The sequence below is a fragment of the Rattus norvegicus genome, chromosome 6 (genome assembly GCF_036323735.1).
Source record: "Rattus norvegicus strain BN/NHsdMcwi chromosome 6, GRCr8, whole genome shotgun sequence".
NCBI lineage: Eukaryota > Metazoa > Chordata > Mammalia > Rodentia > Muridae > Rattus > Rattus norvegicus.
Genome location: NC_086024.1, coordinates 46661060 through 46674277, shown reverse-complemented (window position 1 = coordinate 46674277; position 13218 = coordinate 46661060). Strand labels below are relative to the sequence as shown.

The 13218-nt window shown below is 40.2% G+C and overlaps 2 protein-coding genes across 2 annotated transcripts in view; both read left to right on the top strand.

The window, feature by feature from the left end:
• The window catches only part of Ywhaq (tyrosine 3-monooxygenase/tryptophan 5-monooxygenase activation protein, theta), a 30518-nt gene extending 20598 nt beyond the window's left edge, over window positions 1–9920 (top strand). The window contains exons 3-6 of the mRNA NM_013053.1: window positions 1792–1915; window positions 4867–5030; window positions 5737–5832; window positions 8585–9920. Coding sequence (NP_037185.1) covers window positions 1792–1915; window positions 4867–5030; window positions 5737–5832; window positions 8585–8644 — 444 coding nt within the window. The 3' untranslated portion in view covers window positions 8645–9920. The remainder of the gene's footprint in view (window positions 1–1791; window positions 1916–4866; window positions 5031–5736; window positions 5833–8584) is intronic.
• A 667-nt stretch (window positions 9921–10587) lies between these two features.
• Window positions 10588–13218, top strand: part of Adam17 (ADAM metallopeptidase domain 17) — a 62108-nt gene continuing 59477 nt past the window's right edge. The window contains exon 1 of the mRNA XM_063262376.1: window positions 10588–10725. The gene's annotated coding sequence lies outside the window, so the exon portion shown is untranslated. The remainder of the gene's footprint in view (window positions 10726–13218) is intronic.

Here is a 13218-nt window from a genome sequence, read left to right as displayed (position 1 = left end):
GATGTAAATGATGTGAAAGTCACACTCGGATTGCTGTAAACATTTCTAAATCAAGTCAGCAGTTCCTGTGCTTAATCTTTTTTCAGATAGACACTTGTCTGCCAAGGATATTGAATACACCATTCTAAGCCATAGTGAGTTATCTGTGCTGTCCATATGGTTATCCCTTGTACTTGATGTCTTAAACACTTTGTGTTTCCTCCTTTGTTTTCTTCTTAGTGCATTCTTGTCCCCTATTCCCTGTAGTTTAAGTTGAGGGGGCGTGTCTTACTGTGTTGTATAGGCTATAGGCTAGTCTCTGACATTTGTGATTAGGTGATCTTCCTTACTAGCCTGCTAAGACCTGGGACTACAGCTGTGTCCAGTTAAACTCAGGTCCTCTTTTCCTAAATATCCTTTCCTTTAAAAGGAGAAGGCGTATATATTTATTTAATTTTATTATGCCTTTTTCATATTTGTATGTCATGTGTTTTGATGATATTCAGTAGCCCATACTACCCTCACTTGTCCTCTTCCACTCATCCCCTTCTAATAATCTCCCCTTTAAATTTTTTTTAATTACTTGTTTGTATATAGAATTATGTGCATGTGAGTGAAGGTGCGCCTCAAGTTCAGAGGCATTCGATTTCTTCGGAGGTTGAATTACAGACAGTTTTAAACAGCTTGATGTGGGTGCTGGCACCTGAACTCTTGTTCTATGCTAAAGCAATGTGTGATTCTAACGCCATCACCATCCCTCCAAGTGCCCCTCCCCTCTTTGTGTCTTTTTTTATCTTAATGACCCAGTGAGCTTCATTGGGGTTGCTTGAATGCCTTACCAGTATTTACACCACCTGAAGAAAATAATCTCTTCCCTTAGTAGCTAATTATTAGCTGCCTACAGATCCTTAGGAATTGCGGCCTTATGAGCCCCTCTTCCAATTGTTAATTGCTTATAAATCCCAAGAAAGTGTTGAGGCCCCATATTCCTTCCTCATCCACAAGAAGATATTAAAGGGCCAAATTTTATTATACAAGGTGCCTCTTCAAACTGAAGTATCAGGGTTTTTTTATATCACTTTCAGCTTGACCCTTTCCTACCTGCTTCTCTTCATCTCCCTGTCTGTCCTTAGATCACTTCCCCCTGCCACCTTTTCTAACCTAGAGGCTGTCTCAGAGTAGCTTTTTAAAAAAAGAGATTTATGTGTTTTATGTAAATGAGTTCTCTGTCGCTGTTTTCACACACACCAGAAGAGGGCATCAGATCCCATTACAGATGGTTGTAACCCACCATGTGTTTGCTGAGAGTTGAACTCAGGACCTCTGGAAGAGCAGTTAGTGTTCTTAACCACTGAGCTGTCTCTCCAGTCATAGTATCGCATACATTATACTTTTTTTTTTTTTTTTTTTTGGAGCTAAATCCCCAAGCCCACATTATACTTTTCAAAACATGGATGTGTAGTTCATGATGTGCTTAACCAACTGAGCACTTCTTAAGGGCTGCATGAACCTTATTTCAGACTTTTTAATGTATTTACTCAGGTCAGGTTCATGGCACCTAAGCAGGTGTCAATTAATATTGGGTAAAAGGGCTGCTGAATGGACAAGCTTTTTCTAACAACAGTATTTGGTGTTATCTAAGTGTTTGCCATAAACCATGGGCCAAATCATTTAAGGCCTACTGGGTAAGCTAGTACAACAACCTATTCTAAGAACATGTTTTAGGTCCAGGTTTGAATTATAGGCAGAAATATAAGTTCTTGTCTGTGAGTAATGGCGTTTTACTAGTATTTGTTTTATTTTCATTTTTAGGAATTGTTGGATAAGTATTTAATAGCCAATGCAACTAATCCAGAGAGTAAGGTCTTCTATCTGAAAATGAAGGGAGATTATTTCCGGTATCTTGCTGAAGTCGCTTGTGGTGATGATCGAAAACGTAAGTATGTTTGACCCATGTGTAAATCCAGAAAATATAAAAAAAAGTGGGAATGGATAGTCACTTATCACTGTGACAAACAAAATACCCAAGCAAAAATAGCTTACAAGGAGAGAATTACTTTGGTTTCAGAGGATTCGGCCCATGGTTCACTAATTCTGGTAATGTAGACCCTGAAGTAGGTAGAACTTGGCGGGATATGATGGAGCAGAACTGCTCATTCAATTGCAACCAGGAAGCAAGAGGGTCAGGATCTAGAGGCAACACTCCTTTGGCCTGTTTCCTTTAACTAGCTCCTGCCTCCTAGATTTCATCACATCCCAATAATGCCATCATCAAAGGACTGATCCTTTGGTCTGGTAGTACCCTAAGGATGTAGTTCTTAAAATTCACAGACTTGCAACCATATCTTTAACACATTTGCCTTAGAGAGCATTTCATATTCAAACCATAACAGAAGAGTTGGCCTATTTAGGATAATAGTCTGTAGGTGGTTTGCAGGTTCTTTTTAACTTAAAAATAAATTATGTGTCTTGTCCCATTGGATGGCCCCCCACCTATGTCCATATGGCAACACTTAATTAGACAGGGAGGGGTATTAATTACAATAACAAAAAAGACAAGATCATGGGGAAGATGGGGTTGGGACACTTGGATATTTGGAGAGGATGGTGGTGGGTGGATATGATTAAATTGTCTAAGTATGAAAATTTAAAAGTAGACAAATGGTATTTAAATTTTCATTTTTTTTTTTATTTTCTGTGTAGACATGTTTTGCTTGCATGTATGTCTACACCTGTGGGTGCCTGGTGTCCGCAGAGGCCCTGAACTAGAGTTCACAGACAGTTGTGCTGCTGTGTAGCCTTGGAATTGAACCTAGGTCATCTGGAAGAACTGCCAGTATCTTAACCACTGAGCTATTTCTCCAGCTACATCAAAGAATAAATAATAATACCTTAAAAATGAACACTTGTGTGGTGCTACATATCCTTGGTCCTAGCACTTGGGAGGCAGAGGGAGTTGGATCTCTGAATTCAAGGCCAGCCTGGTCTACATGTTGAGATTTATGACAGCTAGGGCTATGAAGAGAGACCCTGTCTGAAATAAGTATTTTATATCAAGAGAATTGAATGTAACTTTTTGTTCCTGAAAATGAAAATAAGCAGCACCTAGGAGGCTGGAGCAGGAGGATTGTTTTTCAGAACAACCCCGACTACATAGTGAAACCCTGCCTCAAAGAGAAAGGTCCAATTTATATATCTTCAACAAAATTGGGCTCATGGGTGAACTCTAATTATACTTTGATATTACAAGCAGCCTTAATCTTTCATGCTTTGGGAGTTTGTTATAATTATAGCTCTAGAATTCCTTACGTAACACTTCTATATTTCTTATAAAATTATATGTAGAACATAGAAATAGGATGGTATAGGGTATGTGTGCTTAGAGCTTGAAAGCAGGGCTTCATATAGGACATTTACTTTGTTTTTTCTTTTATACATTTATTTATTTATTATATGTGTGTGTGTATGTGCGCGTGCGTGTGCGCGTGCGTGTGCGTGCGTGCGTGTATGTGTGTGTGTGTGTGTGTGTGTGTGTGTGTGTGTGCAAATCAGAGAACAACCTGCCCATTCTCTCCTTCCAACATGTGGTCCCCCAGGGACTCACTCTGTCAGGAGTGGTAGTGATCACCTTTTCCCACTGAGCCATCCCTCAACCAAATGTTTGATTCTAAATTGATGTTCTTGAAGAGGACCAGAATTTGGTTCCCAAGACCTACATTAGGTGATTCACAACTGTCTGTCTATAACTCCAGCTTCAGAGGATCCCATTCCTGACCTAAGGCCTCACAGGCACCTAAATACAGATTGTGCACACACACACACACACACACACACACACACACACACACACACACACACACACACACACGTCTATCTCTCTCTCTCTCTCTATCTATCTATCTATCTATCTATCTATCTATCTATCTATCTATCTATCTATCTCCCAAATGATGCCCTCCAACCCCTTCACAGAGTTCCTCCCTCTTCCGTCCACTCCTTTACCTCCGAGAGGGCACCTCTGCCCCATATCTCCCACCCTAGTGCATCAAGTCTCTGCAGGATTAGGTGCATCCTTTCCCCCTGAGGCCAGACAAGGTAGCCCTCTGCTACATATGTGCCAGGGAATTGGACCAGCCCATGTATGCTCTTTGGTTGGTGGCTCAGTCTCTGGGAGTTCTCAGAAGTTCAGGTTAGCTGACACTGTTAGTCTTCCTGTGGGGTTGCAATCTCCTTGAGAGCCTTCAATCCTTCCCCTAACTCTTCCATAGGGATCCCCAACCTCCATCCAATGTTTGTCTGTGGGTATGTGCATCTGCCTCAGTCAGCTGCTAGGTAGGCTCCTGTCGTAATTAGGCCAGTTGCCTCCACTCCCCTTAGTTGTTATGCTGTGTGTCCATCAGTGGATTCGCCCGTCTGTGCCAGAACGCCTGAGTTCTGACACACACCTCTATTTGGACGTGGTGCTATGCACCTGTGCAGCAGAGGCAGGAGGACTACATCATACTTGGGGGTAATCTCCAGTGTAGAAAAATGTGGAACAACTTCCTTTCTGCCATCTTGTCCTGCCACAGCTTCTCAGCCCCTTTCTCTGACTTTTTTTTTTTTTTTAAAGTATGTGTGTGCCTAAATGCCATAGCACATACATGGAGATGAGAGGATATCTTTTACCATGTGGGTTCCAAAGATTGAACTTGTGTTGTCAAGCTTGGTGGCAAGCACCTTTCTTTATCCACTGTCTTTGTGGTCTCCATAGTTTTATTTAAATACAGTGGAGCTATGGTGATTCAGAATAGCCAGATACCTATATATTAAAGTTGTTAGCATGCTATATATTGGATAGATACTTTTGCTGTTGTTCTTAACTTTTTTCCCCCTTTCAACTCACAGAAACGATAGAAAATTCCCAAGGAGCCTACCAAGAGGCATTTGATATAAGCAAGAAAGAGATGCAACCTACACATCCGATCCGCCTGGGGCTGGCTCTTAACTTTTCTGTATTTTACTATGAGATCCTTAATAATCCCGAGCTTGCCTGCACACTGGCTAAAACGGTGAGATCTGTTGAGTTCATGCCTCTTTATAAGGGTGTTTAAGAAACTAAGTACATTAACTTTTAGGTATTTGGGTGCTCAAGGGAGGCCATTTTTATGTGTGTTAGACACAGTTTCTTCATTAGTGTCTCTTCCCCATACCTACCTCCCAGCCCCTAAATAGTTCTCTCACTGTGATTCTAAATAGTAATGTCTGACTGAAAAGCCTAGAGGGCAAAGTAGTAAAAGAAGTAAAAATAACTTTAGGCAGGAAACATCAAATGCTGGAAAGGAGTGCCTGCCAAGTTTGGGCAGTAGAAGCCTGTATCACCCTCCCCTGGTGTCTTAGAAGGGCAGTGTAACTACATTAGCTCTTGTAAGAATATGTAAGTGTTGTTAATATACTGTGTATCTTGTGAAAGAACCAACAAGTGTTTATGTAAATACTTAGAGTGAGTTTCACGATATAGTAATTCTCTTTATTTTATTTTATTTTATTTTTTTTTAAGAAGCAGAGCAAGTATTGCTTTAGTAAGGAAGGGTGAGGCCAGAACTCTCCCAAATGGGAGGAACCTGAAGGAAGAACCTTCACAAAATCTTAAACTAGATCTCCAAGGGACTACTTCCCTAGTGTTACCATAATGTGGTGGTACACAGGGTTGTATTTGCAGACTGGCTAGCTTCTGTTCCTGAATTGACTATATTACTCGCTGTTTAACTTTACCAGGCTTTTGATGAAGCCATCGCCGAGCTTGATACACTGAATGAAGACTCCTACAAAGACAGCACCCTCATCATGCAGTTGCTTAGAGACAACTTAACAGTAAGCTATTCCGTGTTGTATGTCTGTTTTCAGAAACAACAGTAACTTCATTTTGATGTTCATGCCTTTTGGAAGCAGGTATAGAAAAGCTATAGCCTCTTTGTTGTTATTTTGGGGACAAGGTTTTCTCTCTCTCTCTTTTTTTTTTTTTTTTTTTTTTTTTTCCCTTTTTTCTTTTTTTCGGAGCTGGGGACCGAACCCAGGGCCTTGTGCTCGCTAGGCAAGCACTCTACCGCTGAGCTAAATCCCCAACTCCCAAGGTTTTCTCTTGTGTAGCCTTGGCTGTCCAGGAACTCACTCTGTGGACCAGGCTGGCTTCAAACTCACAGAGACCAGCTTGCTCTGCCTCCCAAGTGCTGGGGTTAAAGGTGTGCACTAATACTGTATAACTAGAGCTCCATAGTCTCTTACAAAATTTGGAGAAGTGTCTTCATGGTGAAGAGGTATTTTATCAAACCTTTCTATGAAAGTTATAGGAACACAGTGTTATCATTGCTATTTGACTTAGTTGAACACAATAACAGTTAATGTAGAGAGCTTGTATAATTCTAATATTTCCTTTCTTTGAGTAAATTAGGAATAACAAATTAGGGATTCTGTATGTGTTAGAATCTCCTTATTTTACCAAAAGTTTACGTGGGAGGGCTAGAGATGATTGAGTGGTTAGGAACATCGATTGCTCTCTCAGAGGACCTAGGTTTGAGTCTCAGTGCCCACATAGTGGTTCACAATGGACAAACTCCAGTCCTAAGGGATCCAACACCCTCTTTCTGGCCCATGGACACTGTACATACACAGTATTCAGGCAGCATGCCTGTGCCTACAAAGGTTTAAAAAATTAAGTTGTTTTTGGACACTTGATAGAGGGTTTTCTTGTTTGTAGTCTATTGCACTGTGGAAACATGATGACTGAAAAGCATTGGGAAGAGAAGAATTTATTACAGTTTTTTCAGAATTGATTTATACTCCACCGTAGAGGGAAGTCAGGAGCTAGGCGGTGGTGGTGCACACCTTTCATTTCAGCACTTAGGAGACAGAGGCAAGAAGATCTCTGAGTTTGATTGAGGTCAGCCTGGTCTATAAAATGAGTTCCGAGATAGCCAGGACTACACAGAGAAACCCTGTCTCAGAAGAAGAGGGTAGTCAGAGCAGGAACTGAAGCAGGGGCCATGGAGGAGTGCTGCTTTTACTGGCTTGTTTCCATGACGTGCTCAGCCTTCTTCCTTTTATTACTCAGAAGCACATGCTCAGGAGTGACACTTCCCATGCTGAAGCTAGGTCCTCCCAGGCCAATCACGAGTCAAGAAATGCCCCAAAGACATGCCTACAGGCTAATCTGATGGAGGCATTGCCTCAGTTAACTGTTCCCTTTACCCAGATGACTCTGGCTTATGTCAGGTTAAACAAAAAGAGCTAACCAATACAGAGGCTACACCTATGTGTAAATTTACCTCTGCTTGTAAGCCAAAGCCTGTTTTATCTTTTCCTTTGGTTTTTCTCCCTCATTCTTAAGCAGTAGATAAAGGATGCATTAGTGTTCTGTCCTTGTGACAGATTGGATTGAACAACTTTAAAACAAGGGAACATTTAGTTTGACTCAAAGGTTTCAGTCTATAGTTGTAGCTTTGGCATGTGATGAACAGCTTGACAATGAGGTGAAGACCTGCATTTCTCCTGGCAGCCACAGGAAAGAAACTTGTCAGTGTCCTTCAAGGGTGCTCCCATAGTGACACAGCTTTCTCTAACTTGATACCTCCTCTTAGGGTTATACTATCTCTCTGTACCTCTCTAATGGCACAGCATGAGGATCTGAGACTTTAGCGTAGGCCTGTGGGGACATTTTAGATCCAAAGTATAGCAGGAAATAATTGAGAAACAGTATCTTCAAGAAAATGTGATAGGATGATATCTTAGACTAAACAAAGAACAGGAGGGAATGATGCCTTTTCATATATTTGTTCAGTTCTCTTGAGCAGATGAGTTCATGGTTAAGTTGCAAGTAGCATCTTGGTATTGATAAATTCTGTTTTCTGAACTGATTGCGGTTTTTATCAACTGCTGACATGTTGCTTCCTCTTTTTTTATTAACATCTTGGAATACTCTAGTTTTAGCATTCAGTTAATGTACACATATTCACGCTATGTTTCTGTAGCCTTTATCACCCAACCCCCATTTAAATTTCTGTCAGTACAGATTAATTCTGTTGCTTTTTCTGTTGACCCCTTCATGTACTTGGAAACAGTTAAAAACCATGATTTTCTTCTTATATAGGTCTTGCTTTATTCTCATAAATTATATTTCAGTACTGTTTTCAAGGAAAATGGTTCACTTTTGAGAATGAAGAACATGGAATTCTTAGTATTCTCTTTGTGTGTTCTGTAATTACTACTTTACTGGTATTGTGTTAGGAACTGTCTTGGTCTCTGCTTTCTATTGCTGTGATCAAGTCCACGACCAAAAACAACTTGGGTAGGGGAAGGATGTATTTGGTTTACATGTGGTAATCCATCCTTGAGGAAAGTCAGAGCAGGACCTCAAGGAGGAACCTGTAGATGGGTGATACTGCCCATACATAGTACACATATGTATGAATATATGCATCTCTGTGGCTTTGTCAATGTCTGTTAGGCTCTGTTTTGAAGGGTTGATAGGACAGTCTTGATCATCTTCTTGCTTAAAGGATTGACATTTTAAGGGACTTAATGTCTGCATGGAAGTAATAATGTACCATGGTTCTCTTTTCTTCTATAGTTATGGACATCAGACAGTGCAGGAGAAGAATGTGATGCAGCTGAGGGGGCTGAGAACTAAAGGCATCCAGGACACCAACCTCCTTCCCCTCAAGAAAACCTTTTTACATCTCCATTCCTTATTCCACTTGGATTTCCTCTAGCAAGGAAGCCCATTCATGTGTATGGGGTCAACTGTTTATAGTCTTTTCACACTGCAGCTTTGGGAAAACTCCATCCCTTGGTTTGTGTTGTCTCCACCTTCCTGGTGTGCAGTTACTGCTGTAGAAAAGTATCAATAGCTTCATTTCATATAAACACGAGTAACTTCCAGACACTTGTGTAGAGGACTGACAGCACATTTGGTATTTAAGTAATCTGAACCAGTTCTGCAAGTGACTGTGTTTTGTATTACTGTGAAGATATGGAAATGGTAGTGCATTACAATTTAAAGTGATTGTAATAATAACGTCTTGATTTCTACATTCCTTTTCTGAACTTTCTTGGGGGTTTCCTTTCAGAAGCAACTTTTCCATGCTCTTACTACAAATTCCTTTTTAGTAGGAATCCAGAAGTGTTAGATTGAATGGGAAAGCGCTTAATGCATCCGGGCTTGGGGGTCACAGATTGAAATGTCTCCTGTGTCACATTCTGGAGGTTACATCTGTCTGTGACAACAGGGCGTTTCCTTATGCATTCTTCATTTGCTGCTGTTTAAGTTGACAACTTCCTTCCCAATAAAAATTCACTTACACCTCCTGCCTTCGTAGCTCTGGTATTCACTTTACCTTGTGACAGAAGTAGCATGTTGCTGCCAGAATACAAGCATTGCTTTGGGCAAATTAAAATGCATGTCCTTTCTTAATACACTAGGAAGGAGAAATAAAGTACACAAGTCCAAGTCTAAACTTTAGTACTTTTCCATGCAGATTTGTGCACATGTGAGGGGGTATCCAGTTTGTCCAGTGATTGTTCTTTAGAGAGTTGGACCACTATATTGTGTGTTTGCTAATCATTGACTGTAGTCCCAAAAAAGCCTTGTGAAAATGTTATGCCCTATGTAACAGCAGAGTAACATAAAATAAAACTACATTTTATAAAACCATTTATTATGGCTTTGTAACAGTTGCATACCCATATTTTAAGAACAGACAAATTTACTACTTTTTGAAGTTTGTTGCTATTTCTCTTTATGTAACATATAATGGTGATATCCATATTTCTGCATTGTGGTACACTTGTCTAGGGTGCCTGGCACTGTAAAATTGGACTATATTTCTCCAGATAGCCTCATGGGTTGTCTTCCTCAGATGTAATGATAACTGGTTAGGTGTCATGTGTAATAAAGTGAACATTTGAAAACTAGAACAGGTAATGATGTGATGATGAGTGCCTTGGCTGGGATTACAATGGTGCTTACATTATATGAGCATAACCCACTCAGTGAGGATTCTGTCTACATTCAAAATGATGTTTTTATATCAATTATTTTTAAACTTACTAGTTTGAGAAATGATCTTCAAGGCAACATAATTTGAGAAAAAGCAAAATAGCATGTAAAATAGCATCGTCTGTCCTCTTCTAAACATGAACACGGACCAGTGCAACGTTTACAGCTGCCCCATGCTTGCTCTCTGGCTTCCACTTTTTTCCTCTACACTCTTTCTTGCTTCCCTCCCCTCAGAGCCTTGTGCATGCTAGAACATCTTTCATTTGTTTTTTTTGTTTTTTGTTTTTGAAAAAGAACCAAAAGAATTCAGCAGCTTTTCAATAAGCTTGTGATGGGATGTAAATTGATGATAACCAGGCCTTGTGTTTTCCTTTAATCCCATTGTTTTGGGGGGGGGGTGTAGAGTTAGGCAGCGAAGTTTGGTCAGCCAGGGTTTTGTGTAGTTGAGAGTTGGTTTCAAAACAAGCCTTAATTTAGAACGCTCATTTGATCCTAGAGCCCCCACAAAGGAGGGAAAAACTGGAGACATTTGGCAAGACTACTTTAGATTACAAATATTTTAAAGAAGATGAGAATTTGTGAATTTGATTTGGGAGACTCGTGTCTTAAGAGCCAATGAATTTCCATGAAGTCACATGATGGATTGGCAGAGCAGCCTCTCAAGTGTGCTTTGGTGTCTGTACTCTGAACACATTTACTGCAAGGCCTGAAAGGTAAGTCAGCAGGTAGAAGTGCTGGTTGCTTTTTCAGAGGATTCTGCTTAGGTTTCCAGAACTCACATGGACAACCACCTGTGACTCCCAACTTTAGGGATCCAACCTTCTTGGCCTCCTTGGGCATTCTTACACAAGTACACACATTGAAAGGTAATCTCTGGAAAGTAAGAATGTTTTCTCCCTTTAGGAGAAGTTGACAACTAAATTTCTGGTGTCTCTGCCCTTGTGCTTTATGAGCCTCTCAGCACTAGATGGACAGATGACGTCTTCAGGCAGTGTGTGTATATCAGAAGTGTGATAGGATACGTCAAAGCCACAGTGAGGGCTTTCTTCTCTAAACTTCATTTCTAGGCATTGTACCAGGGCCTCATGGTACACGAGGCAGTTTTGCTGTCCATCAAGCCCTTGCCTTGAGCTCTTTGGAAATTACTCTCTAAGGCTGGGTGTGGCAGCACGCACCTTTAATTGCAGAACATGGGAGGCAGGATGAGTTCCGGGCCAACCTTAACAAGAAAAAGACAAAGTTCCCTTTTGCAAAAGCTCATATTTGTCAGTGTTGCATTTTTTTGTTACTGGAACTTAAAACTGTATTTTAAAAATGGCAGTAGGTTTTATTGGTCAGAATGCAGTCATAAAATATCTGAGATGGTCAGCTCTTAAGAATACTTATTTTTAAATTTTTTTGAGACAGGGTTTCTCTGTGTAGTCCTGGCCGTTATGGAACTTGGTCTGGAGACCAAGGTGGCCTTGAACTCAAAAATGCCTGCCTCTGCCTCCTCAGTGCTGGGATTAAAGCTCTGTACCACCAAAACAGAGCAGGTTCAGTTCTAAGAATCCACATGGTGCTCATAGTCTCTTTATTTCAGCACCAATGACCTCTTCTGATTTCCAGGGCAACCAGGCATTCATGTGGCATACATACATACATACATGTAAGCAAGCAGTCACCCACACAATATATATATATATATATTATATATATATATATTATATATATATATAATTTTTATTTTTTATATTCTATGGTTGATTTTTCTGGACACATGTTTTGTACCACATGCATGCCTTATACTGCCTTATACATAAACCCTTGGAGTTGTATCCTTTGGAACTGGAGTTAAAGATTTTTTTTTCCCAGAGCTGGGGACCGGACCCAGGGCCTCGCACTCTACCACTGAGCTAAATCCCCAACGGAGCTAAAGATTATTAATTACCATGTTGGAGCTGGGAGTAGGAATTGAATCTGGGTCCTCTAAGAACTGCCAGTGTTCTTAAACACTGAGCCATCTCCTCAGTTCCTGACCCCCACCCCTTTTGTTGCTGGTGAAGATGTAGACAAAAGGGATATCCTTTCACTGCTGGTAAGAATAAAACTAGTCCAGCCACTGTTGGAAGTCAATATAAAGGTTTCTTACAGACCTAAAAGTCCTTGCTGTGCCACTCCTGGCATTTTATTCAAGACTCCAGTTGGTGTGCCACAGGGGTGCAGGCGCATGCACGTCAGTGTTGTGGCCGATCCACCATGAACAAACTGGAGCCAGATGGCCACCATCAGTAATGGATAAAGGGTATGGGAAATTTTCCAGCTTTAAAGAATGAAATAATGAGGTTGGGGATTTAGCTCAGCAGTAGAGCGCTTGCCTAGCGAGCGCGAGGCCCTGGGTTCGGTCCCCAGCTCCGAAAAAAAAAATGAAATAACGTTTTGCAGGGAAGTTGGTACAACTGTAGATAATAAGGCAAACTCAAAGTTCATTTTAATATACATATGATTAAATTAGATTTTTAGGTAAAATAATTGTTTTCAGATTACTATTTTACCCTGATTATTCAAATTGGAAGAGATCGTATTTCTATATAGTACACATTGAGCTTTGACTAAGTTAAAAGACAAGTTTTCCTCTAACAGAATGTATGTACTGAAATGTTTATGACCTAAATAATTGGAGACTTGCTTTTTTAAGTAGTAAAAAATTTTGGGAAGGCCATTTAAAAATAAAACTTAATGTACAAAATAATTTGGAATCAGAATTCTAGGTTATTTTTAAATGCACTGATTATTGGGACAGGGTCTCATGGATGCCTTGGCTGGCTCGGAACTATGTAGATAAGATGGTCTTGAACTCAAAGAGAGCCATCTGCCTACCTCTGCCACTAGAGAACTGAGATTAAAAGTATATGCCACCGTGCCTGGTGCTAGTTGTGCTTTTTAATTTTTTAAAATGTAATTAGGACCAGTTAGTAGGTAATGGAAAGTAAATGGATAATAGCTAGCTTTTAAATTTTAAATAGGACACTATACATGGCATGTTAAAGAATATTTTGTAATACCTATTTTATCTTACACATGTATGTGAACACTGGGTTGTGATGTGTTATTTCAAATGATTTTAAAAGGACTTTTCTCCCAGGTTGACTTGAATTCCAGATTCTAGGACTAGAAATTGGTTGTTTTAATTTTAACAATTCCTGAGACCTTTATGGTGGCATTTT